This window comes from Cucurbita maxima, unplaced genomic scaffold (assembly GCF_002738345.1).
Source record: "Cucurbita maxima cultivar Rimu unplaced genomic scaffold, Cmax_1.0 Cma_Scf00031, whole genome shotgun sequence".
NCBI lineage: Eukaryota > Viridiplantae > Streptophyta > Magnoliopsida > Cucurbitales > Cucurbitaceae > Cucurbita > Cucurbita maxima.
The window spans coordinates 2,050,577-2,078,576 of record NW_019272047.1 but is presented as its reverse complement, the minus strand read 5'-3'; the positions used below and the strand labels follow the sequence as shown (position 1 = coordinate 2,078,576).

At 37.4% G+C, this 28,000-nt stretch overlaps 2 protein-coding genes and 2 long non-coding RNA genes across 5 annotated transcripts in view; 2 read left to right on the top strand and 2 right to left on the bottom strand.

The window, feature by feature from the left end:
• LOC111466623 overlaps nt 1-864 on the top strand; it is a 1,550-nt gene extending 686 nt beyond the window's left edge. The window contains exon 2 of the long non-coding RNA XR_002714409.1: nt 469-864. This is a non-coding gene — a long non-coding RNA (uncharacterized LOC111466623). The remainder of the gene's footprint in view (nt 1-468) is intronic.
• A 2,793-nt stretch (nt 865-3,657) lies between these two features.
• Nucleotides 3,658-12,196, top strand: LOC111466584 (BTB/POZ domain-containing protein At5g47800-like). Of its 2 annotated transcripts, none has more exons than XM_023111305.1 (6): nt 3,658-3,940; nt 5,334-5,433; nt 5,505-5,574; nt 5,665-6,060; nt 7,022-7,744; nt 11,653-12,196. In XM_023111305.1, the coding sequence occupies exons 2-6, from the start codon at nt 5,375-5,377 to the stop codon at nt 11,974-11,976; spliced, it is 1,572 nt and encodes a 523-aa protein (XP_022967073.1). In that variant the 5' UTR covers nt 3,658-3,940; nt 5,334-5,374; the 3' UTR covers nt 11,977-12,196. The 2 variants fall into 2 exon arrangements, with proteins under 2 accessions (XP_022967073.1, XP_022967072.1); XM_023111304.1 differs by having other exon boundaries at nt 5,659-6,060.
• On the bottom strand, nt 7,745-19,906 carry LOC111466626. Its single transcript, XR_002714411.1, has 3 exons — nt 19,819-19,906; nt 17,461-17,462; nt 7,745-7,758 (listed from the first exon to the last, which is right to left on the bottom strand). It is a non-coding gene; the product is annotated as an uncharacterized LOC111466626 (long non-coding RNA).
• A 1,709-nt stretch (nt 19,907-21,615) lies between these two features.
• Nucleotides 21,616-24,449, bottom strand: LOC111466595 (apoptosis-inducing factor 2-like). Its single transcript, XM_023111321.1, has 4 exons — nt 24,286-24,449; nt 23,933-24,189; nt 23,044-23,495; nt 21,616-21,964 (listed from the first exon to the last, which is right to left on the bottom strand). The coding sequence occupies exons 1-4, from the start codon at nt 24,411-24,413 to the stop codon at nt 21,689-21,691; spliced, it is 1,113 nt and encodes a 370-aa protein (XP_022967089.1). The 5' UTR covers nt 24,414-24,449; the 3' UTR covers nt 21,616-21,688.
• Nucleotides 24,450-28,000: the final 3,551 nt, after the last annotated feature.

Genomic DNA, 28,000 nt, shown 5'->3' with positions numbered 1-28,000 from the left:
AAAAAAAAAAAAAAAAAAAAAAAAAAAAAAAAAAAAAAAAAAAAAAAAAAAAAAAAAAAAAAGGAAAATCCCTTTTCTCAATCTAGCCTAAAATAATAGTTCTTTTTGCATTGAGTTTGTCATCTATTGTTTGTAAGGTTCTGTTTGTTTTAACTTTAGGGATAATGAAAAGTGATCTATAGCAGGAAAAGAGATTCCAACACCATTTCCAAGTGAGAAAATGATTCAAGATTATTCCTAAGTTAGATGATTACTTTGGAATGAAAACACTGTCGTGCTACTGTTACTCTAGCAGATTCGAGTCGAGTTAAAGGGATAGCTTAATTATTACTTTTGCTTGGCTACTCACAAAAATGATTTTTGTGCTACTGTTACTCCTATATTATTCATTACATGAGAATGCTATATACAGGTATGCAGCTACATGCGTGGCTGGTCGAAAACGTCTGGTGATTCTCCTTTTTACAGAATGACAAGATTTGCCGGCTACAAAAGATATGAAGATCAGCAGCTGTTTATTCAAAAGCGTTGAGCTGAAAAGTTGTTTGGAGGATTCGATCAAAGATGGTTCCTGGAGTAAAATTATGGCAACTGTTAATTCTCGACGTCTTTGGCTTTACGAGTATGTCTTTACGAGGTAAGGTTATATCAAGCGTAGAAATTTGTAGTGATAAATATGGGTGCCAATGCTGTCTGGTTAAGAGTCCTCTATAAGAATGTAGTTAAAAGCTTGGAAAAACTGTGATATGCCTTGAGCAAGTGACACCCACTGAAAGACACGGTTCCTTTTGATACTTTTTTGAGTCTTTGTAGTATACCATCATAATGAGAGTGAAGTTTGACTATTCCCATTTGGTATACGTTTATATTGTCCTCTCTCTCTATTTTCTCTCTCTCTACCCAATTATTTAGATGCCTGTCCATGGAGTTTTTTATTTGATTCATGAATCTTTTACCATTACTACTATTTAACGTATTTGATATTATACTTTTGTGGAAAGTGTTATTGTTTTCAACGTTAAAAAAAACGTTCAAAAGTAGAGCAAAATGTTTACAAAGATAGTATATGATTTGGATATACTTCTAGGATATTGTGGCGGAAAAGATTAGGACAGGTAGCAATGATAAGAGAATCTCATTAAAAAACTGTAAAATTGATATGAGGTAATGATAGAAAAGAAGATGGTATTGATGATGGTGGTGATGATCATGTTAGAATGACGGTGATCTTCATCGTGAGAATCATCATGGCAGCATGCCATGATTAGTGATTTTGATTGAACGATGATGATGGATAGTTGAAGGGACTGAAGGGATGGGTGTGGGTCCATTATTTATAGTTTGATCTTACATTATTTATGTGGTTAAGTACTTGCAACAGGAACAGAGCATACTGAAGGTTGGAGGCACTGTTTCGTGAAAAGAAGATATATTTTAATGGGCTTTTTTTTGTTATTTTTTGTTGTTCATCTCAAACTTTGTGCAAAAAGTTAGCTGTTTTGTTCCCATTTTCTTACAAAAGTAGGCGTTGGAGGAGAAGGAATGATAGCAGTAACATGAAAGATGATCATGTGATTGCTATAAACTGTCGTACTCAACCTATTCCTTTGGTCGTTCTACAAATATACTTTTGTTATTTCCTTCAATCCCATGTTCTTCAACAATACTTACCAAGTAAATCCATGTAGTAGAAGATAATTCCGTTGAAAACGAAGTAGATTTTCGAAATATGGATCAAGGTATAGAAAAAATTCTCAACGTGTTTGTAAAAATGTCATTTGATCTTGAATCTTATTTGATATTCAATGGTAAATAACAACGATATATATTCTAATTTAGGAGTAGAAAGATCGGCAATGGATTGTTTCTTTGAACAACACGAAAATGGATCATCAATATTATTATCTTAGTCATTATCACCATAACCAATCAAAATTGTTCTTCTTACATTTCTTTGAGCTTGTCATAAATCTTCTTTAACATACCTACTCATGTCTCATTGCGATCAAGTATATCAACCTTCAATACAAATCTAAAACATATTCTACATGAACTTAAATCTCTCCATATTTTTGATAGACTTTAATCTCAAGAAAGTAATGGGTGAACGTCATATCACTCCTTCTAATTGTGTTTTCATAGAATCTTTAATGCGATTGCATGTCAATGGCAAGACTACAATTAAGAAAATGTTCATGAAAATGTTCAACACATGTATCGTGAAGGAATCAAATTCAGATTTGAAAGTTTGTAGTTTTACAATCTTTACCCTATCCTCTCCTTGATAGGTAGATTTTAAAATATCTCAAGTCGTCTTTCTGAGACAAACTTTCATATATATTTTTTCGACAATTTTTCTCAAAACTTACGAGCCGTAGGCTCCTTCCAAATAGAACTCAAGAGATTATACTCGTATAATTTAAAAGAAACAAGAACTTGAAATGATTTCACACGGTAAAGAAGACATGTAGTACGAATCGTTTTGGAGTTATAGTTCCATAAGGTAGAGTTTGACCTTAAAATTTGGAAATTTGGGCAGTAGTTTTGTTGGTTAAAAGAAGGAAAGGAAAGAAAGTAGAAGAAAAGATGGTTTGTGTAGAACAAAAAAGGAGAGACGTGGGGGACATAGAAATGAAGGGAAGAGAGACGAATTGTAAAGAAGAGAATATAAGAAGAATGTAGGGTGGGATTAGTGGGGGAAAGCATGATGAGGAAAGGCAGTGTGTGGGGATCTTTCGCTTCGTTTTTTCACTTAATTGGTAGCACTCTCCAACAACTCTTCTTTTCCCCACTTCCCCTTTGCATGCCTTTTCTCAACTCAATCATTCACCTCCATTTTCTTCCTCTTTGGTGCCTACCTACACACACAATATTCATATGAATGTTGGTATATGTGGGTGAGATTTCACATCAATTGGGGAGGAGAATGAAATATGTTTTATAAGGGTGTGGAAATCTCTTCCTAGCAGACGCATTTTATAAATCCTGAGGAAAACCTCGAAAGAGAAAGTCTGAAGAGGACACTATATGCTTGCGGTGGAGGGTGTGAAAACCTCTTCCTAATAGACATGTTTTGAAAACCTTGAGACAAAGCTCGAGAAGGAAAGCCTAAAGAGAACAATGTCTGCTAGCGGTGGAGGGCGTGGAAACCTCTCCTTAGCAAACATATTTTAAAACTTTGAGGAAAAGCTCGAAAGGGAAAGCTCAAAGGGGACAATATCTGCCAATGGTGGAGGGTGTGTAACCCTCTCCCTAACAGAAGTATTTTAAAAACCTTGAAGGAATCCAAAAGGAAAGCTCAAAGAGGACAATATCTATTAGCGTTGGAGGGTGTGAAAACCTCTTCCTAAAGAGAAAGCTCAAAAAAGACAATATCTACTAGTGGTGGAGAGTGTGAAAACCTTTCTCTAGCATATCGATTTTAAAAACCTTTAGAGAAAACCTTAAAAGACGCGTTTTAAAAATTTTGAGGGAAATCCTAAAAAGAAAAACCTAAAAGAGAACCATATATGCTAGCGGTGAAAGATGTGAAAATTTCTTCCTAACATAAACGTTTTAAAAACCTTAAGAAAAAGCTTGAAAGATAGTTATGTTGCCTTTCTTTCCATTCAAGCACCTTATCATAACGTACGTGCCTTGATGCATTGCCATGTTGACTAATACCAACCAACCAACCACTCTCTCTCTCTCTCCAATTCTTTAATGTGCTACCCTTTTGTTGATGAGTTTGATACTCAAACCCACAAAGCTGTATTCACTTCTTTTCCATCTCTTCCAATATATAATATATTGCATGAACACAGTGTTGCTCCTCTTCCATACTCCAACCAATTCTCTTCCTCATCGCTTGTTTTATATTGATTTGATTGCAGCTGCCACTATGGATCAACTTTGCACAAGCTTTTCTATCAACTGATCTCTCTCTCTCTCTCTTCATACGGTACTTTTTCAACTCTTTTTGGTTTCAATTCCAACAAAAAGTTTGATAATTTCCATTCCAATCACAAAAAAAGGAAACCCATCTGATAGTGTTCTTCATTTAATTCATGTTCTTCACAATTTTGCATTAATTCCCATGTTTGGTTTCATCCAATTCATAAAGTTTTATAGTTTACTTTGAGAAAAAGTGGGAAATAATTGAAGAAATAGAACCCCAAAGGGAGGGTTTGGTTGTTTTTGTGGCCACACAATATAAAGCCTTTTGTTTTTCAGTGTCTTCTCTTTACCCCATTTGCCTGTCATTGCACAGACCGCACTTCCATGCCTATAACTCTCTCTCTCTCTCTCTCTCAAGAACAAACAACATTCTTCGCTTTTTTTTCCCTTAATGTTTAGTGTTCATGTGATAAAATCTTCATTTCCCATCTTTTCTTTTTATTGTCCTGATTTTTGTTTGATATGGGTTGGCGTAGATGATCCTTTAAAACACATGAAATATTTGATTGAGGGAATAAACGGTGAGATCCTATATCGGTTGGGGAGTAGAACGAAACATTATTTATAAGAGTGTGAAAACCTATTGTCAGTAGACGTGTTTTAAAAACCTTGAGGGGAAGGCCAAAAGGGGAAGCCCAAATAGGACAATATCTGCTAGTGGTGGGCTTGGGCTGTTGCAAGTGGTATCATAGTCAGACACTAGGTAATGTGTCAGCGAAGAAGCTGAGCCCTAAAAGGGGTGAACACGAGACGGTGTTGCCAGTAAGGATGCTAGCCCTGAAGGGGGTGGATTGTGAGATCTACATCGCTTGGGGAGGAGAACAAACCATTAAGGGTGTGGAAACCTCTCTCTAGCAAATGCGTTTTAAAAAACTTGAGAGAAAAAACCTCAAAGGGAAAGCTCCTAGCAGATGCATTTTAAAAACCTTGAGAGAAAGCCCTAAATGGAAAGTCCAAGAAGAATAATATCCGATAGTGGTCTTCATAAGGGTGTGGAAACCTCACCTTGAGAGAAAGCCCTGACAAGCCCGTGAAGAACAATATCTGCTAGAGACAAAAGAGGGTAATGGCTCGCAGTGTCTTTCCACACTTTGAAAGAAAAACCCTATCTACTAGAGACAAAGAGGGTAATATCTGCTCGCAGTGCCTAAAGAAGATAATATATGCTAGTGGTCTTTATAAGGGTGTAGAAATCTCATCTTTCTACTAGTAAACGCGTTTTAAAAACCAGAAAAGCATAAATGGTTTCTTTTCAACCTACCATTTGAAAGTAAGTTAAACAAGCTGAAGTAAAGAAGATCTCATTAGTTTAGAGAGTCCATAGTATAGGAGGAGTTCGTTTCCAGCTCTTGAAATGTTGTTTAACTTAATTTATGTAATATGTATGATCATGGAAGGTGTGTGGCTAGAAACCTACCATTTCAACTGAGTTAGAGCCATGAAGTTCATGAAATTAGGAACAAGGCCGGACACCTTCTACACTGAAGAAGCTACCAGGTAATGAATGCATTCATATGAACATAATTCAACCCACATGCCTCCTTTTTTTAATCAAGCTTTCATTGCAGGACTGTCATTTCTGATGCACCCACTGATCTTATTATCAAAATAAACAATATTACATATCTCATTCACAAGGTTCGTTCAACTGATCCCATGATGTTCTTCAAAAACTGCTTTTTCCGACATGTTTTTTGAGCTAACCGAGCTGGATTTTGCTAGCTGCAGTTCCCACTCCTGCCCAATTGCGGCCTTTTACAGCGTCTTTGCTCCAACAATGCTGACAAAATCAGTATTGAACTCCACGACATTCCTGGAGGAGACGAAGCCTTTGAGCTCTGTGCCAAATTCTGCTATGGAATCACTATAAATCTCAGTGCCCATAACTTTGTCTCTGCGTTCTGTGCTGCTAAGTTCCTTCAAATGAGCGAGGAATCCACAGCTAATGGGAACTTCATCGCCAAGCTTGAAACTTTCTTTCTTTCTTGCATCCTTGCCGGTTGGAAGGACACCATTGTCGCGCTTCGTTCTGCTGTTGGCCTGTCGGAATGGTCCGACAATCTTGGAATTACCAGAAAATGCATTGATTCAATCGTCGAGAAAATACTCACTCCACCTCCAAAGGTTCGAATCTCAAATGGGTTTGTCGTACTTTTTATTAGGAATAACGACTCTCCACAATGGTATCATATTGTCATTAGCCAACGTGGAAACTCCCTCCCAACTATCCTCAACAATTCTCCCATCGAATAAAGTACACTATCGAGCCTCCCCTGAGGCCTATGGAACCCTCAAACAACCTTCCTTAATCGAGGCTCGACTTCTTTTATGGAGTCTTCGAACAAAGTTTGACACTTGAGTCACTTTTGACTACACTTTCGAGGGTGTCAACTTTTTTGCTTTGGACTTCCCTAAAATGTCTCATACCAATGTAGATATATTCCTTACTTATAAACTCATATCATTCCCTAAATTAGCTAATGTGGGACTCTCTCCCAACAATTCTCAACCATCCTTTCTTCGAATAAAGTACACCATAAAGTCTCCATTGAGGCCTATGGAGCCCGCAAACAGTTTTCTTTAATTGATGCTCGACTCCTTCTCTGGAGTCATCAAACAAAGTACACTATAGAGCCTCCCTTGAGGCCTATGGAGACCTCAAACCGCCTTTTTTAATTGAAGTTTAACTTCTTGTCTAGAGTCCTCTAACAAAGTACACTATAGAACCTCCATGGAGACCTATGGAGCCCTTGAACAACGTTTCTTAATCGAGGCTCGACTCATCTGGAGTCCTCGAACAAATATACCATTTGTTCAGCACTTAAGTCACTTTTGACTACACCTTCAAGGTTCAAAATTTCTTGTTCGACATTTAAGGATTTTATTGACATGACTAAATTAAGGGTATGACTTTGATACCATATTAGGAACCACGACTCACCACAATGATATTGTCAACTTTAAGCATGAACTCTTACACTTTTGCATTATTAACAACTAAATTAGCGAACTCTCTCCCAACAATCCCCGACACTTTTTTTCCTTTTTCTTCCTCAAATTCCCAAACTTTTCAATTTTGTTGCAGGTCACATGGTCCTACACTTACACCAGACCAGGCTACAACAAGAAAACCCACCGCTCTGTTCCCAAAGATTGGTGGACAGAGGACATAGCCGATCTAGACGTCGATCTATTCCGCTGTATAATCGTGGCCATTTCATCAACATGCATGCTGCCGCCGCCACTAATCGGAGAAGCTTTACACGTCTACGCCTGTCGGTGGCTTCCAGATATCTCAGCCCAATCAAATTCAGTTAAGAATCGGCAAATCCTCGAGACCCTAATCAGCCTCATACCCCCGGATCAAGAATCAATATCAGTAAGCTTCTCGCTTCGGCTACTCAGCCTTGCAAATCTCTTGGGAGCCTCTTCTGTTACAAAAACAGAGGTTATAATGCGATGCAGCGCCCTGTTGGAAGAGGCAACAGTGAGCGACTTACTTTTTGCTTCACATTCTGCCTCCAATGATGATGGTGGTGATGAGCATTGCCATGATGTTGATTTGGTTGTGGCTGTTTTAGAGAGCTTCTTAATGGCGTGGAGACGACAGTCGCCGGCGGCTGATGAAAATGCTCAGCTTTTGATATCTATTAGAAAAGTTGGGAAGCTCATTGACTCTTATCTACAAGTGGTTGCTAGAGATCGAACCATGCCTGTTGCAAAGATGATTTATCTTGCTGAAGCTTTGCCTGAAGTTGCCCGGCCGAATCACGATGATGTTTACAAAGCAATCAACATCTTTCTCAAGGTAAATAATGCAAGCTTAAGCTTATAAACTTACTTAGTAGAATAGAATAAGTTACTAACTTTGACCTATGGAATAATTTTAGGAAAATTGTTAGAAGACTTAGTAGAATAAGTTAGTAATATATGAAACAACTATAGGAGAATTGGTACAAGTTGTCAAATTGTAGACCAAGTTTTATGTCTATGGACTAAGTTTTATGCTTTAATTAAAAAGTTCATTAGTGGTTCTTAACTTGGAGAAAGTTTAGGAAGCTAATTAGTGCTTTCTCTACTCTAAATACTCATGAAATGTATGTTTTTTCACAATAACAAAGAAAATAACAAAGAAAATTGAAGAGCTAAATGTTTTTATTTGGTCCAAGAGATCTCTCCCTTCAAAATGTTCATGTGTCTCTTTACTTGTTTCAACATAATTTCGGTCAAGAGTCACATCCAACATTTGGTATTAGAGTACTAAGATATCGAAACAAATGTCGTCACCATAAAAAATCTCTGAAGGAGAAATGACAATGATAAAGAGCGGAAAGGAGGGGAGTGTAACTCTCAAGTACCCATTACTCACGAAGAGTAACAACGCAGCATGGTCAATAAAGATGCGTGTCAACTTATAAGCACAAGAAGTGTGGGACGCCATTGAGCATGGTGACGTTGAGGATCATAAGGACAGGATGGCTCTTGTCGCCATCTACCAAGCAGTCCCAGAGGACGTTCTTCTCATGTTGGGAGAGAAGGACTCGGCAAAGGCAGCGTGAGAGACGCTGCAAACCATGCATGTGGGTGTGGAACGTGTCAAGGAAGCAAAGGTGCAGACCTTGAAGAGTGAGTTTGAGGCTATCTGCATGAAGGACGGTGAGTCAATAGACGACTTTGTCATGAAGTTGACGACGATCGTTAGCAGCATCCGTTCATTAGACGACATGGTGGAGGAGATCTCCATCCTCAAGAAGTTTCTTCGAGCTATTCTCCCAAGATTCATACAAATTGTTTCCTTCCTCGAGAAACTCGGTGACCTCAAGAACATGTCAGTTTAGGAGGTTGTTGGTCGTCTTAAAGTCCATGAGGAGAGACTTCGTGGTTATGAAGACAAAGAGGAGTTGAAACACCTCTTACTCACACATGAGAAGTGGCTCGCTCGGATGGAAAGGAATGATGCGTTTGACTTTTCTTTTCCAAGTATGAGGGGGCATGACAGCCATAACAAGGAAAACAGAGGTTGTGGATGTGGTTGTGGACATGGTCGCGACGTGGTGATAGAGGAGGTCGTGACAATACCTCACAAACCCATGACAATTCCAACTCCTGGAAGCACAAAGTATGATTAAGTATTACTCTTGTGGAAAATATGGGCACTATGCGGTAGAGTGTCGCAAGTAGAAGTGAAATAAGGAGGCAAACCTCATACTCACGCAGGATCAAGAGCTCACACTAATGTTGGTCGAGAAGCTGCCCAACCTGTTGATGCTCAAAGAAGAAAAGGTTATGACGAACCTTCTCACAAAAGGAGAAGACCGAGTGGAGACCAACATGTGGTACCTTGACAACGGAGCAAGCAACCACATGACCGGAGATCAAACTAAGTTCAAGGAGCTTGATGAGAAGCTCAATGAAAACGTGAAGTTTGGCGATGGATCAATTGTACCAATCCAAGACAAATGATCCATCTTGTTCTAGTGCAAGAATGGTGACCAACGTTTACTGACCAAGGTATACTATATCCCAAACTTGAAGAATAACATTATCAATCTTAGTCAGATGATGGAAGAAGGAAGCAGAGTGGAGTTAGCTAGCTCGTTCCTCGAGATCTTTGACATAAATGGAACCTTGTTGATGAAGGTAAAACGATCACATATCCGCCTATATAGGATACTATTAGAGACTAGCCAACCCACCTCTCTATTGACGAAACTTGCCGACCCAACTTGGATATGCCATGCAAGACTTGGGCACGTGAACTTTCAAATGCTTAAAATGATGGCAGAGAAGAAGATGGCTATAGGGCTACCCAAAGTCATACACCCGAACCAGTTATGTGAAAGTTGCCTAGACTCCAAACAAGCATGACTATCATTCTCATCTCAAATTAGCTTCCGTGCTGAGCGACCACTGCAACTGGTTCATACAGATTTGTGTGGCCAGTTATGGTGTACTTTGGCGTAGAGTATGGAACCAAGGCACATAGGTTGTATGATCCGCAACATGAGAAAATTCATGTAAGTAGAGATGTTGCATTTGAAGAAGAGAAGAAGTGGGATTGGTGCAGTGTTGACGATAACAAGCAGATTGTTACAGAGTTCACTACTCGAGAAGAAGAGGTAGATGCAACAGACCTAGAAAGTGTCCTTACAGCAACACCAACAAATACACACATGTCATCACCGGTGATACCAATAGGCATGATGGACTCTCTACAACAAGAAAACTTAGACGAGAGCACAGGAGGATCCATAACAGAGGATGAACCAAAGAAGTTTCATTCTCTTGTTGAAATTTATGCGGATACACTTGAAGAAGAATTGGATCCCGATGAGTTAGTGTTGCTCGTGGCCGAGGAGGCGACAACCTATTGTGAGGCAGCAATTGAGACGATGTGGCAAGAGGCCATGCCAAAGGAGCTTGAAGCCATTGAGAAAAACAAGACGTGGGCACTAACTAACTTACCGTCCAAACACAAGCCCATCGGTTTGAAGTAGGTGTTTAAGTTGAATAAGAATAGTGAAGGAAATGTCATCAAGCATAAAGCAAGACTCGTGGCAAAGGGATACGTTCAACGACAAGGAGTTGATTTTGAGGAGGTTTTCACGTCTGCGACTAGACTGGACACTGTAAGGTTGATTCTTGCCCTTGCAGCTTAACAAGGGTGGGAGGTCCATCACTTGGACATCAAATCAACATTCCTAAATGATGACCTCCAAGAATAACTGTATGTTGTCTAACCTGAAGGGTTCGTCATCAAAGCCGAAGAGCACAAAGTGTACAAGTTGTCAAAGGCCCTCTACGGATTATGTCAAGCGCCGAGGTTGTGGAACATCCTTTGAGGCCGAGTTCCTGTGAGGACATGGAACATCTCTTGGCAATCTCAGAAGCAGGGAACTGTGGCCCTATCTTCCTGTGAGGCCAAGTTCATGGCATCAACTGTAGCGTCATGCCAAGAATTGTGGCTGAGAAATTTGTTGAATGAAGTGACTAGAAGTGAACTAAACCTAGTAACTCTCTATGTCGACAACAAATCTGCGATTGCATTGATGAAGAATTCAGTATTTCACAGATGTAGCAAACACATTGACACTCTCTTCCACTTCATCCGTGAATGTGTTGTCAAGAGAAATCGTTGTGGAGTTCGTATGCACTAGAGAGCAACATGCTGATATTCTAACCAAGGCCCTAGCAAGAGTTAAGTTTGCAGAGATGCGGAAATTGCTGGGAGTGAAGAATCTCGAACAAAGGAGATTGTGAGCTTATAAACTTAACTTGGTAGAATAAGTCACTAACTTATGGAGTAACTTTAGGAGAATTGTTAGTAGGATTAGTAACTTATGGAGTAACTATAGTAGAATTGGTAGTAGTTTCCAAATTGTGGACCAAGTTTTGTGATTGTAGACTATGTTTTATGCTTTAATTAGGAAGATCGTTGGTAAGGTTAAGAAGTTAGTTAGTGCTTTCTCCCTGTAAATACTCATGAAAGGTATGCTTTTCACAACACAGAGAATTGAAAAGCTAAGTGCTTAACCTTTCTTTGCTCCAAAAGATCTCTTCTCAAAGTGTTCATTTGCCTCTTTTACTTGTTTCGACATAATTCCGATCGAGGGTCACGTCCCACAAACACAGTATGAATGAGTGAATATTTTTAACTTTTTTTTTTGTTCATCCTGATCTCCGCTTCTAAATGCTTGGGGATCTCATTTGTTGTAGGAGCATCCATATCTAAGCAAAGCTGATAAAAAGAGATTATGTCGAGTTCTGAACTGCCAGAAGCTGTCGGCGGATGTACGTGCTCATGCAGTGAAGAACGAGCGGCTGCCACTAAGAACAGTTGTGCAAGTGTTGTTCTTTGAGCAAGAGAAAGGTAATTCCAAGACAAGTAGCCGCGTAGCAGCAGCCAGTGATGAGCTGAGATCACGACCAGATGAAAAGTTGAGGAGATCAGCAAGCACAAGATCAAGGCACAAAGTTGCAGAAGCTGATAAAGATGAGATGAACACAAAACATTCGCTTGAATCACGTAGGAATCCATAGGTTAGAAAAGGGATTGAGATGCGCCATGATCTCCCTTGCATTTTCAGGGTTCATGGTGTTCTTTCTTTCATCTCTGATTGCTATAAAGGTTTGTATAGATAATTCAATCAATCCCCTCCTTTCCAACAGGATCTTGTCATATGTAATGTGTTTTTTTTTTTTCGTCAGCTGGGTGTTGCATAAGTGTGTTTATGAATAAGATTGATTTGCAAAAGGCTAACATGGGGAAAGTTTAATGAAACCTAATGAAGTTAGGGAGGCTGACTATGAGATCCCATGTCAGTTGGGGAGAAGAACAAATCATTCTTCATGAGGGTGTGAAAACCTCTCTCTAATATACGTGTTTTAAAAACTTTTGAGAAGAAACCTAAACAAAAAAGAAAGCTAAAATAGGACAATATCTATTAGTAGTGGGTCTACGCCATTACAAATGGTATAAGAGCTAGACATTGGTGATGTTTTAGCGAGGAGACTAAATCTCGAAGCATTGCTTATAAGGGTGTGGAAACCTATCTCTAGTAGACACATTTTAAAACCGTGAGGCTAGTGGTGATACGTAATGAGCCAAAACAGACAATATATTTAAACATGTAGTATTGCAAAACAATCTAAAACCCTTATTCTTTATAAATTTAAATGACAATTAATCTATAATACTAAATAATGAAGCAACAATATTAAATGACTACATGTTTTTTTTTCCACAAATGTGCTAGTTTTACGAGAATTAGTATCACAAGCATATATCTCTTATAAGATTTCCTTTTCCTAGATTCAAATTGTGTAGGCAATAGTGGCTTGGTTGCATTTGTAATTACTAGAACCAAACGGAGAAGTTTCAAAATTACATCCACGTTCACTATTATTTTCAATCTATAAAAAGTAAAGTGAAATTAATATGATTCAAACGTTCATTCCAATATGACACAATAACCACAATTTTGATGTGACTCAATTATAAACTATTTAGATAAGCCATAAACATTAAACATATTGTGTTAGGTTATTATCATCCAACTCAATATACTATATTACCATCATCAACATGAATTTAACATTAAACATAATAATTAATATGCTACGTTATTATCATCAATACAATATCAATATGGGCTTCAATTGTCTAAACATTAAATATAATATGCTACAGTATTATTATCAACATGGGTTTCATAAACATTGAACATAGTGTGCTATATTATATTACTAATAAACATAAACCAAAACCTATATTGTTATCAACATGGGCTTCAATTTCATATATATGTTCACTAAGGTTAAGTTTCTTCATTAAACCGAAAATATTTTATTTTCACTTCTATGGAGTACTCAGGCAACTGATTACCGAGTGTTAAAGACGACGAAATTGAGACAACTAAGTGTCGAGACAGCCAACGACCGACAACCAAGTGCTTACTACTAAAGACGTTAGATGAGACTGAACCTGACTATGTGAAAACGTACTAAGTGAAAGGGCAAAGGCGACGACAACTTGGAAGATGATGAAACTTTAAGAATGTATTGAAGACGATGGAACTTGGCGACCAAGAAAATGAAAGAAAAAAAAAAAAGATTACTGATTTCTCTCTTTTTATTAAACTGGATTGGGTTGAGTTGACCCGATCCTTTACACACTGAACTCGAACCAACTCAAACAACCTTGGGTCCAAAAAAATTTCAACCCAACTCGAAATCGTATAGGACCCAACCCAACCCTAACGGTTCGAGGAGGTAAGATTTTGTAAGTTTTTAGTTTCTGTATTTTCCTCAGATTTGATAAGATTTTAGAGGAGTTGGATAAAAAATTTCAATAGAGTAGACACGAAGATAGAACTTCGATCATTTTTTTTTAGTTCAAAACAAAGCATAGCGAAACCCACTCAAAAAATTACATTAAAAACAAAACAAATATACAAATTTATATATAAACAAAGGGGTTTTCAAAAGAAATATACAAGTACTGTAACGAACGGTAAAAATAATAATAATAAGTAAATAATAATTAAAAAAAAAAGTACCAAATATCTCCCAAACACCTCCAACATGTGGAAAAAAAAACAAAACATAAACAAAAAAAAATGGCAGATTTTGGGAAGGGGAAAATTGGAGAAAGAAACCAAGGAAAGATCGGAGATTTTGGGAGAGAAAATTTGAAGATGACTTTCACTTCAAGCAGATTCGATAGGAAGGGAAAGAAATATAAAAGTTATTGGTAAGTTAGATCGCCTTTATTTTTATCTTTTGCCCGAGATAGAAGGAGATAGAAAAGTTATCTTACATCTCTTTTTCAATTATTTAGATTTTTTGGATATCTTATTGAAAATCAAAATTGATTGAAAATGGGTTTGTGAATTGCATCTAAATTGGATCATCATTTTTAGGAAAGAGAAGAAAATCATAATTGATTGATGCATAGTCATTTTTATAAAGAAAAATTAGAATAGATTGAGAATGACTTCTTTGATTGGATAGTCATTTGGGGAAGAGAAGGAAGCAGAATAGATTGAAAATGGCTTCGTTAATGATAGTCGTTTAGGAAAGAGAGGAGAACAGAATTGATTGTAGGAAAGAAAAAAATACAGAGGAAAGAGAAACAAAATGGTACAACAGAGAACGAAAATGGTGAGAAATTATTATTATTCGTACCCGAGAATATAATATTATAACAAACCATAGTTGGATTGAATGATTCAACCATCATGAAATAATATATTTTCAATTTAAGTTTTACTTCCCAACAAAAATTTAGAAATAATGAAAACGTGGAATTCGATTTTTACTGAGACTGTTTTAGAGCCGTATTTCACATTTTTAGTTGGACTATTAATTAAAATGTGAAATACTAAGGAAAGGTGACGAAAGGTGGGATATGAAGCGAACTTTAGCAACCTTTGGAGCAGCTCTTGAGGAACGGGAGCTTACGTTAATTAAATTAGGGAATACTTCGACTAAGGTCAACCAGGTAAGTGGCCTTACTATAGGATAGGCTAAAGATTGTTTGAATTATGATAATGTATGAGAATGACGTTGTGTTGTGATGTATGTTAAGTGTACGTTATTTATGTTTCGATGCATGACGTACTTGTTATATCTGATGCACTTAATGGCTTCTATGATGAGTATGGTGTATGCATGACGATGTTATTAACACGATGATGTTTTCCATGTTGAACATGCCTTATGATGTTGTTTTCCATATTGCATCATGTCGTTAGATCGACATAGGACACAACCCTAAGAGTATGAAGATGATATTAATGTAAATATCCACGAGCACGTGTTACATAGTGTAACAAAGAGATGAGACTAGAGGGTTGTGTCAGAAGGGATGTATAATTGGACTTAGAGGGACCTCATGCATATTATATGTTCATAAGCATAGGACTACTTCCTCTAGAGATGATGAGTGCGGACTCGCACCGTATGATGAGCGCGAATGCGTACAGGTGCGAATGCACACAGACGAGGGTGTTCATGAGACACATGACACTATGGGGTTCGACTGACCTCCAGACGTCGCTACAGATTAGCTAGATCAGAGGGTCCAGGGGGTGTGTGAGCGCCTTGGGGATTCACACTCGCACATGTGAGTCGTGGTAGGGAAGTACTACACATTCAATTTGTCTGAGACTGGAGACCACCCTCAAGATGATTAGAGACAGATCCCTAAATCATGATTGCATGTGTTTTCATTTGCATGGCCCCCTATAGTGGGGCCACTTACTGAGTATTATTTGAAATACTTAGGCCGTGTGCCACATCATTTTTCAGGTCAAGGCAAGGCGCACTTGTACGGAGGACGGTGGCATCACGAGCAGAGACTGTGGCACGTGCATAGGGTAGATTTATATTTAAATTTCTAGTCTTAAGTTAGAAGAGCTTATTTTGCATTTCATTGTTTTAAATTATTTTGTATTTTGTTTTTGTTTTCTCTAAATTTCAGTATTTCATATTTAAACACGTAAGACCATGATTGTGTTTTCCAGAGAAGAAGTTTTTTTAAATGTTTTTTGAAGTTTACGTTACAAATTATGTTCATGTAAGAGTTATACTTCCGTATTATAGATGAGCATGAGACGTTAGTAGCGACTCTCTGAGTATGTGGAAATTTAGGGTCGTTACAAGTACACATAAGACTCAGGTCGACGGTCTCTCCACAGCCACACGACTTAACACGTCGTTCACCATAGACAGTGATCTGTTGGTCACCTGAAAATGAAAGTATAGCAAGAGCGAGTATTAAAAATACTCCATAAGTAACCTAATTGTTGGCTCTCATCTGACTTATTCCTATACTCATATGCCGAAGATATATGCTCAAACAATCCCTATAGTTAGTCAAAATTGTGCTCGAGGTTTATGCTACCTTAGGTTCTTAGACACTTAAACCCTACACATACCTCCTCTAAGGAGTAGTTTATCACTCTTGGAGTTCATATCTTGATGGTTTTAAGTACTATTAACTCTGTATTTTACGTTTACCTAGGTCCATTGTGAACCTTGCCCTAATTGTGCCTCAGGTCACTGTGACCCATGAAAGGGCCTTAGTACTCTATCTTAAGTATGAAAGAGCACTTTTGCTCTTAGAATATTATTCATACTCCACACCTGACTACTTACTGAATTATATTCGAAAAATTATTCCTAAGGATGCCGAGCAATATCACTTTCGCTTCTCAAGCTAAATCAATAAACTACCTGTTCTTACATCCCTCGGGTTAGAACGGTAAACTACCTGTCTAGGAACAACGACTACTTGTTCATTGTCATTCCCAAGTTAGAACAGTGGATTACCTATTTAGGAACAGTAACTATATATTTGTTACTTTTCAAGCTAGAACAATAGACTATCGGTTCATACACCCTCCTTGATTTGAAAAAATATAAGGTCATGACTCCCCACTAGGCTTAACCAAAGCTACCTCAGTAGTGTACATTCTATTCTCTTATAGTTCCTTGTGGGTGACGACCATTTCCTGCGTACCAAGTAGACCCTAACACTTGTTTGTTCGTTTATAAGTATGGGTTATGCCTTAAACGTTCCTGTAAGATACCTAGTCAATTCAAAAAGGTCGTGTGACCCAATAGCTCGGTCCTAAGATCAAATTATCGTAAAACAATAGTTTATGATCTAACATAGTTATGGTAAGCACTCTAAGGCATGTAACAATCGTCCAAATACTAATTGCGCCATATAGGTTTTCAAACTTTCAAACTTTCAAACATGTATCTAAAATTTTATATCGGCATAAATCATAATCAACGTGCTAAAATAAATAATAATAAATCAAATAAAAGCATATTTAAGTACTTGTGAGCATAATAAAACTACCAGAATTTACAATTCATGCAAGTAGATATTATAAAACTGAATATCATGCTAAACCGTAGACTTTTAGGTTTTTTAAGATTATTTTTCATAAAACTTGGTCAATTAGGCTTCTAAACATGAATATTAATCAGTTGCTTACCATCCTAATTGACTCCTATAAACTCTTCTTGAAACTTGCTCTAAATAGTTACTCGTTTGGGTGTGTTTGGGTGCTCGGTTCATGACCATTTTGAGGTTGGAATTCCTTCAAATTCTTGAGTAAGTGGAAACTAGTGTTTTAGTTTCTAGTATAGTAAACATTTTTGTAAGAGTGGATAATAAAAAATTAGGTAAACTATTGGGATATAGAACATGCGGCCTATTTATTGCTTATTCAATTGTCATAGATTGTAAAAACTATATATGAAAAACTGTCCTAGTAATAGTAAAAAGCTGGTAAAGAAATATATGGGGTATATTTATATAGGGTAGGTGGTTATATTTTGTAAAGCTATATAGTAAACTAAAGTCATACATATACCCGTGACAGTGCTTTAAAGATGTATTTTTCTTATTCTCTTGTATTCTCTCTTGGTGTACATACCTCAAGTTATCAATATAAACTTTTAGCCAATATTTCTCCTTGCATTTTCTCTCTCATGTTCTTTGTATTCATCTAGATCGAGCGTGTACATTGTTGTGTGATCCTAACAACTTGTATCAGAGCTAGGCGAGATTCACCACTATCTTTGAATATGGAAAGCTTAAAGATTGGGATTGAGAAGTTCGATGGATCCGATTTCGATTTCTTGAAGATGCAGATTGAAGATTATTTGTACCAGAAAGATCTTCATGAACCCTGTTGGGGTTGAAGCTAGATATCATGACCACGGAATAGTGGAAGCTCAAAGATCGTCAAGGCTTAGGGTTGATCTGGTTGATGTTGTCCAAAAACATGGCATTCAACATTATGGACAACATCATCAAGGAGAATACGACGTCGAACCTATTGAAGGCGTCGTCGAAATGTACGAACAACCATCAACTATGAACAAGATGTATTTGATGCAAAGACTATTCAATCTAGTAAATCATATAAATGAGTTCAACATGATTGTAAGTCAATTGAGCTTGACAGAAATTATTTTTTAAGATGAAATTAAAGAATTTATTTTGATGTCATCTTTACCCAAGTCGTGGGATATTGTTGTTGTTGCGATCAACAGTTCACGAGGATCTGATAAACTGAAGTTTTATGTAATTCGAGATGTAGTTCTTAGGAAAAGTATTCACAAATCGAAAATTGGAGATTCATCAGGCAATGCTCTCAATGTTGATCGAAGGGGTAAAAGTAAATCAAATAGCTCAAACAAACATGGACGATCAAAATCAAAGAACCAGGGAAAATCTCCAAACAAATCAAACGTAAAGTGTTGAAATGGTAGAGAAAAAGAGTACTTTCGGACAATATGTACAAAATTGAAGAAGAAACAGAATCACAAATCTGAAGATGACAATGATTCTATATACTCAATAGAAGATACTGATGATGCTCTAATCCTTAGTGTGGACAGTTTGATTGAGTCCTGGATTTTGGATTTAGGTGCACCGTTTCATTCTTCTCCAAGTAAGGAAATTTTGAGAAGGTGTATCTTGCCGAAAACTAAACCTTGGAGATTGAAGGAAATGGGATGTTTGCTTAAAAACTCTCGCAAGAAATCAGTAGACGTTAAAGAAGGTCAAATATATTTCTAGTCTCAAGATGAACCTGGTTTTCATTGATCAGTTGAATAGCATAGATTATGCAGCAGAGTTTGGGAAGAGTTCATGGAAGATCGTGAAGGGTGATATGATGGTAGCACGTGCCACAAAATCTAGAACCTTATACACCACTGCAGGGTGTACAAACATGGGTACTCTTATTGAGAGTGCTTCCAATTCAAGTATATGACACAATAAACTTTGACATATGAGCGTCAAAGGAATGAAGATGTTGGCTGTGTAAGAATTTTTAGAAAGCCTAAAATCTATTGATATGGGTCTTTGGGAGAGATGTGTCATGGTCAAATAGAAATGAGTTAGCTTCATAAAGGTAGCCAAAGAACCAAAGAAAGTGTGATTGAAATGGTCTATACAGACGTATAGGGACTTTCTCCAGTTTCATCACTTGGTGGATCAAAATTCTACGTCACCTTCATCGATGATTTCAGTAGGAAGGTATATATTTATTTCCTAAAACACAAGTCAGATGTATTTGTCACCTTCAAGAAGTGGAAAGCTGAGGTTGAAAATTAAACCAACTTGAAGATCAAATCTCTAAGGTCTGACAATGGAGAAGAGTACGACAAGTTAGGTTTAGAACATTTTATGCGGCTTGGGAAATTAGATTAATTAGGACATTTTTCAATTAGGCCATACAAAATGATGTTGTAGAAGGGATGAACAAAACATTGAATGAGCTGGCAAGAAGCATGAGGATTCATTCTAGACTACCAAATACATTCTGGGTTAATGTTGTGAACACAACAAACTATTTGATCAATAGAAGGCTGTCAGTACCCTTGGAGTTCAAGTTGCCAAAAGAAGTATGGACAGGAAAAGAACTCAAATACTCTCACTTTCGAACTTTTGACGGTACTGTGTATGTTCATGTTGATCCAATGAAGAGTGACAAGTTTGACGTTGAGTCTGTGAAGTGCTACCTCATATGCTATGATTATGAGATGTTCGAGTACAAGTTTTGGAATATCAAGGACAAGATAATTCTGAGATGTTGTAGCAAATACTCGAGGAACTCCTGATGTGGGAGTTGAGGTTGAGTTGCGAAAAAATCACTAGTGATGTTGTAGCAGATACTCAAGAAACTCCTGAGACTATTGATGAGGAACCAGAGGTGGAGCAAGTGACACCTGAGCAGGTGTTGAAAAGATCATCCAGAGATATCAGAGCACCAGATAAGTATGTACCTTCATTACAATATTTGTTGCTGACTTATGAAGGGGAACCAGAGCCCTTTGATGAGGCCCTACAATTGGAGGATACAACCAAATTGAAGCAAACCATGAATAATGAGATATATAGGCTTCAGAAATGTATTGCTCTTTCATCTACTCAAGCTGAGTACGTGACAATAGCTAAAATTGGAAAGGAGATGATATAGATGACAGACTATCTAGAAGAATTGGACAAGAAGCATCACCATAAGATTCTTTAGACAAATAATCATAGTGTCTTCCTTGGTAAGGAACCTGGTCTATCATTCAAAGATAAAACACATAAGATGATATCATTTCACTAGCAGGTTAGTTGAAGATGGTGATGTGTTTGGAGAAGATAAAGGGTGCAAAAAATCCAGCAAAGATGTTGACAAAATGGGTTGATGTTAAAATATTGATATTGTACAAATTCTCAATTGGTATGGTGCAATAGAGATGCTGATAATCATTTGAGAATGAAATTCTTGTTTGACTGTATCAGTCTATCCGTGAGAGAATGGTTGGGACCTGGAGCATGCTACCTTTTTTCAGTCTATGTATTCTCTCCTGTCGTGAGTCATCAATATAAATCTCTGGGCAATATTTTTCCCTACATTTTCTCTCTCCTCTGTGTATTCATCTAGATTGAATGTGTAGATTATTATATGATCCTAACCTAAACCATTCTAATCTATAAGTAAAGGTCCGCCCATATAGTTGTTTACATGTTCGATTGTGTTCAAGATCACTTTTACCTACCTTTCCAAAATTGTTTCATTTTCAAATTCCTTGGTAGAACCCAAATTGAGTCTATTTTGGAACATCAAAACTTACGGTAAGAACAAGTGTAAAAATAGGTGAAATAATCCAATTATTACTCAATGTTCAAGAAAACCTGGGGCTGACGTGGCAAGCTTTGAAGTTGTCATGTCATCATCGTCTACCTCTGTGGACACCGTAGATGGACAAAAACCTTAACTTTCTACTCTTTGAAAATAACATTTTTCATCGATCTAGTGATTACTTGAAAATGAGCCAGATTTAAGAGGTTGAAGTGGATACTTAAGAATGAACTTACGTCGATTCGACTGATTTCAACTCATTTGGTTTGAAAACGAGTAAGATATAAGAGGTCAAAGTGGGGTACGTGAGAATGAACTTACTAAATTTTTTTAAATATTTTTTAAATAAAGGATAAAATTTAAGATTATTTTTATTAATTTGGTCGTTAGAAACAAAAATTCAAAAACCAAACATCATCCAATATGGAATTAGAAATAGACATAGTTCATAATCAATATCAATAATTACTATAAACATCTATATTGCACAGAAAAATGCAACCACCCAAGAAAAGAATTCCATGAAAAAGAACAAAAAAAAGCTTTAAAAAAATGAAAGAAAGAAGCATAAAATGGAGTAAAATTTAGAATGAATCCACAAAAGTTGGGTGTAGGCCTAAATGCTTCCTTGCCTTACCCACAAAAAGATCTCTGGATTTGATGAAGCCAGGCAAAGTTCCGGCAATGGTAGTCAAAGAAAACTGGGCCACTGCCTGTTTCCTCCCCAGCGATACTATGGCGGTGGTGGAAGATGGAGGCCTGTAACTCTCCATCTTACTCTCTTTTCCAACCATTATCATCTTCATGTTCTTTGCAGCTACCTTCGCTTGCCTCTTCGCCGATTCCCCTTGCTTACTTTCCTGCATTCCCGACAACCATTCTTTACGAATTTACTTAGGTTAGGATATTTAGCCTTTCATTATAGTTTATCATAAATATAGGGAGGTATCACATCCTTATAACGGTATTTCGTTCTTCTCCCTAATCAATACGGGATCTCACAATTCATGCCCCTTCAGGGTTCAGTGTCCTTGCTTTCACTCGTTCCTTTCTCTAATCAATATGGGACCCCCATTAAATCTACCCTTTCGAGGCCCAGTGTCACAACCTAACAATGGTTGTGCCTCGATGACTAGTTTAAATGGGGAGAATGTCACAACCTAACTATGAAGAGAGTAGGTTGTGACCCTCACGTTGTGACAAGATGAGACGTGATGTTGCATTAAAAGACCTTGGCCCCGAGCAGAGGCAAGGTCGAGTTGAATGACTTGGCATAGTGTAGAGGCAAGTTGGTTGTGTCATAGACGATTAAACATGCACGCACAGGTGGTGTGTGTAGTTGAACAAGCTTGGATTCCGCACAAGCAATGTTCAATTGACGAAGACAAAACTCGTCTAAGGTCTGAAGATGCCACAAAACTAGGGTGAAAAATATATATGGAGCTTAATTCCCCTTAAGGCTGGTCGTGAGCGTGTAAAGATCAGACGTCGTGCTGTTGAAAAAGATGGACTGTGACACCCAACGTCCTTACTAACACACCACCTCGTATCTACCCCTTCGGGGAACAGCCTCCTGATTGGCACATCGCCCATTGTCTGGCTCTAATACCATTTGTAACGGTCTAAGCTCACCGCTAGTAAAGATATTGTCCTCTTTAGGCTTTCCCTTTTGGGTTTACCCTCAAGGTTTTTAAAATGTATCTGCTACACGGAGAGGTTTCCACACCCTTATAAATAGTGTTTTGTTCTCCTTCTCATCCAACTTGGGTTCTCACAACATAAGTAGCATATGTGGCATTTTATTATATACAAATATCTTCTTTCTATTTATTTTTATTTCTATTTATTTTGTACTTTATTTGATAATTATAAATAGAGAACTTTCACCGGATATGGTAATTTTAGCAAACATTCTCAATATATAGATATAAAATCTTACTCGAATGTCGGTGATGTCTCCGATGGCAAAGACGTTATTTCGACCTTTAACTCGGAGAGTTCCGTCGACCATCAACCTTCCATGCCTATCCAAATTGATTTTCAACATGGTTTTGTGAAGCCAAGCCGACCCAACTGGTTGTCCTGTGCATACAAAATGGCAGTCCGCCCTGATGGTCTCGCCCTTTGAACTTCCAAAGGTTTTGGTTCCCTCTGATACGTTGTTTAGATCAATTTTTTGATCCAATTTTACAGCCACCCTTCTGGAGACGAGCCATTTTAGAGCCTTGTCTGAGGCCTTCGGTCCCATGAATTCCAACAATCTCGGTCCGTCGTGGACCAGGGTGATTGCCTTGTCCCGAAAGTCTGTGACAATCTCTCCAGCAAGTTCGACGCCGCTCGGTCCGCCTCCAACTATTAGAATGGAATTAGCTTCTCTAATCCTTTCATTTTCTGTAGCCATCACAAAATTTATTTATCTACCAAACATATTATATTATATTAGTAACTAAAATTTTACAAAAATTCAAATATCATATTCAATACCTAACAAAAAAAATTAAAATATTTTTAATATTGATAATAATCTTTAAAATAAGGTAAAATAAGATTAATCTGATAAAAAAAAATATCAAAACCTTTAATGGTTTATTCTTTTAATTTTTAACGTTATATATATATATATATATATATATATATATATATATTAGAGTTGTTTATTTCCTAGTGGTATGCAGCCATTGTGATATGTATTATTTAAAATATTAATTAACCATAAAGTCTAAACCAAAAAATAAAAAATAAAAAAAATAGTTTTGATTTTTACCCTTCTGTAAAATATTTTTTTAACCCAAAAAGTGAAAATTGAAAAAGAAAAGAGATGAATTTACCTTCTCTGTAGTGTTGAAGACGATGATCCCTGGTTGTCGGAAGGGGATGATCGTGGCCAGTGGCGACAACGAGAAAGTCAAAATCGACATGTCGTCCATCGGCAACCAACACTTGGGATTCAGTTATATCCACAGCAGGGGAAGTAATTAATCGGCCATTGCTGAAATACTCGGAATGCTTAATCAATGATCGCTCTGCAAAAGAAGGCTCCACCGTTGATCTCAAGCTGCCGTACGGAATCTCCAAATACTCCTTTCTGATCGCCAAATCGGTTTCACGATCAATTTAAAACTTCGATTTACTTAATATTATAATAATAATAAGAAGAACAATAATGATAACTTTTACTCACGGATCAATGAGAGTGACATTAGCGAAGAACTGGAGGGATTTGGCTAGCAGAGAGCCGGCTATGCCGCCGCCAACCACCACCACTCTTCGCAACCCTCCGCCGCATCCGCCGCCGCCGTGTTCGTCCATTGATCTCAAGTCCGATTAGGTGTATTGGGAAGAGGAGCCTTGAATTAAAGAACAAAGAGTGGAGACGTGCAAATTGGTGTTAATTAATACTCATAATAATAATAATAACAATAAAAAAAGGGAGCTTGTGCGGACTAAGCGGACTTGACTTTTGGGTTAGCGAAGTTATTCATTTGCTTCATAAGCCAAAACTTTAAAAGTTGGATTTCTAATGTGGGTTTCGACGAGATCAGTTAAATTAATATTTGTAAAAGATAAAAATTCTGTAAATTTGGTATCGATTGGACACTGTATGAATGCTTTACGAGGCTGTATGATTGATGTCTAAGATCATGTCTACTCCTACCCTAACTAAAATGCCTTGTAATAGACTATATGAGGAGACATGGTGTCAGCTTTCCACCACCCCTAGACCTCAAGGTTTAAGTAAACTACCCTATGCCATATGTGTGTGTCTTTAGTATCTTCCTTTGAGAATGAGTTTTCAAGGACAGTGTCAGGTGATACGAGTGTATCGACATTGTGTCCCACCCTTTGAATAGAAGCTTGATATATGAGACTGCTCTCAAGTAAAATATACAGAAATGACTTGACATGAACATGAGAGAATTCATGCCTCAATAATGTTTGAATGGATGGATGTTTGATATGTACCAATTATAAGTGTGTCCGAGCAAATAGTAAAAGTAGATGATATTCTAGAACTTGGAATGACATCAAGTAATGTGTGAATTGTGTTAATGAGAATCAAAATAATGGAATGAGATGTGACATTACATTTGAAGTACCTTGGCCTATAGTAGAGGCAAGGTCGAACTTTACGACTAGGTCTAGTAGAGGCAAGTTATTAAAGTCTCAATTGAGGAAAAATGCACGCGTGAGCAACGTGTATGTTAAACCAAACTTAGTTTCGTATGAGTTTTGTTTAATTGGCAAAGAAGAACCTCTGACTCAGCCGCAAAATTTGGCAATAAAGTATAATAGGGCTAGTAGAATTCTTCTTAAAGTTGGTCAGGATCATGTATGATTTTCATTACCCGCAAAGCCATGCATACTTCAGACCCAAATTAATAAAGGGTCCACTTGGCATCTCTTCCAATGATTTTAGGCTAACGAAGCTCGTCTCCAACCACACCGCATGAACCCAGCTGCAACAAGCCACGGCTATCGAACTCGATAGCAGGTATGAAGGATGTAAAGCTTGTATCACTTAATCCAATAAAGATATCTCCCCTTCTAATTTTCCATACATTCAAGCTCTCTTACCCGTGTTTATCACAATGTTTAAATGAATGTAATATTTAATCATTACTACTAAGTCTTCCACGTACAATAGATTGAATTAAACTTGAAATTGATGTCATGTGTTCACATAAGTTAACTTGGATATAAATAATGATATCGAACTTTCGTTAAGAATAAATTGGTGACACAACCTAAGCTAATCAGGTAAGTAACTTTACTATCGGCTCGGTTGGAACACTTGTCTTATGTATGATGACACGTGCCCAATGACCCTTGCATGTGTCATTTATGTTTTATGTAATATGATGATGTGTTGATGTTATATGATGATATGATGATGTTGTCTGATGATGTGATGATGTTGTCTGATGACGTAATGATCTTATATGATGACGATATGATATGATATGATGACATGATGATGATGATGCATAATAACATGATGATGATGATGCATGATAACATGGGATGTAAGATGTATGATAATGAGATAACTTAATATGATGATATTCCATATTAAGATAATGTGCATGTACTAAATGCAATGATGCATTGTGACAGAGTTTTCTAAGACACAACCCTATCTGATGTTAATGGTGAAGAAAGTACGAAAGACAATACATGCATGTTACCTAGGATAATATGTAAATGATGTATAAAGTTGTATCCTAAGAATAATTTAAGATGAAAACTATAGGAACCTCATGCATATTGTGTGTTCATATACATTGAACTACTTCCCCATTTATGATAATGAGTATGGACGCAAACACTATGATGATGGTGATCATCATGTCTCGCATGATACTCGGGGGTTTGCTGACCTCGGACGTCTAGCAACGAACAACTTGATTATGATGGGTCCAGGGGATGCAAACCTCCTGGAGATTCATACTCACATGTGTGGGTCGTGTGTAGGGAAATATTACAATCCAATTTTGTTCGGATTGGAGACCACCTCTATAATGGTTTTAACGATAGGTCCCTAAACATGAGTTGCATGTGTTTGCATTTCCTTACCCCAAGAGTGGGGTCACTTAATGATTATTTCTTAAAATACTTAAGTCGTGTGTTATCTCTGTTTCAAGTAAAGGCAAGGCACCCCTATACGGCTGACGACAATATCAAAGTCAAGACTATGACATATGCATAGGATAGTAGTATTTCATTTTTTTGACTTTAGGTTAGTATAAGATGTTTTACTTTTAATGTTTTATTTAGTATTTCGTTATGTTGTTTTAAAGATGTTTTTGAACATGTAAGTCCATGACATTATTTTATGATGAAGTTTTAAATGTTTATTTCTGCATAAGAGAGTATGTTATAACGTAGTAGAAATCTAAGGTTGTTAAACGATGGGCTCCGAAGGAGGGTGGATTGGGGGTCTCACATCGATTAGAGAAGGGAGCGAGTGCGAGCGTGGACGCTGGGCCCCGAAAGGGAGTGAATTGTGAGATCTCACATCAGTTTGGGAGGAGAACAAAACATTCTTTACAAGGGTGTGGAAACCTCTCCCTAGCAGACACGTTTTAAAAAAATTGAGGGGAAGCTCGAAAGAGAAAACTCAAAGAAGACACTATTTGCTAGCGATAGACTTAAGTCATTATAATGCGTATATCATATCATAAAGCATATCACAATATGCATCATATCGTCAAACATATCATATTCACAGTCATATCATATCACAAGCATATCGTTTCATAAAATTTCACATATAACAAACATATGACATGTGCAAATTTACAGGGCACATGTCATCATACATGAAATAATTTTTAATCAAACCAATAGTAAGGCCACTTACTTGTTTGGCCTTGGCCGACGTTCTTCCTAAAATGATTGCTTGAGCTCGTCCTTCAAATCTTATTCCACGTGTTGCCGAGATATCACCTATAGAACAAACTCTAATTTCTTAATCTAATTTAACTTGAAATCTACTAACCTTAATCACCTTGAGTAAAGTCGAATTCAGCTTCAAGACGGTCAAAAAGGTGGAATTGGGTGAAATTTTCTTATACCGCGTCGAGAAGTTGAGCCGAGCCGAGCCGACTGAGATGTGTGTTGAAGGAGTCGATGTCTACTGCACAATACGTGGCACTAAGGAGCTGACGCGTGTGCGATGACTTGGCACTCTGGGTGCAGTGAGCTGAACTGGATTTGGATCTAGGCCTCTAAGTTGTCTGGGCCAGGTGTTTGAATATAGGGTTGTAGATGGGTACCCGACCCGGATCCATGGGTTGCTTCTTCTTCACCCACATAAGCTGTGAATTCCCAAGAGTTTTCTCGCGCTTTTCTGGCCGCTTGGAAATTTTTCTTTTTTTTTTTTTTTTTTTTTTTTT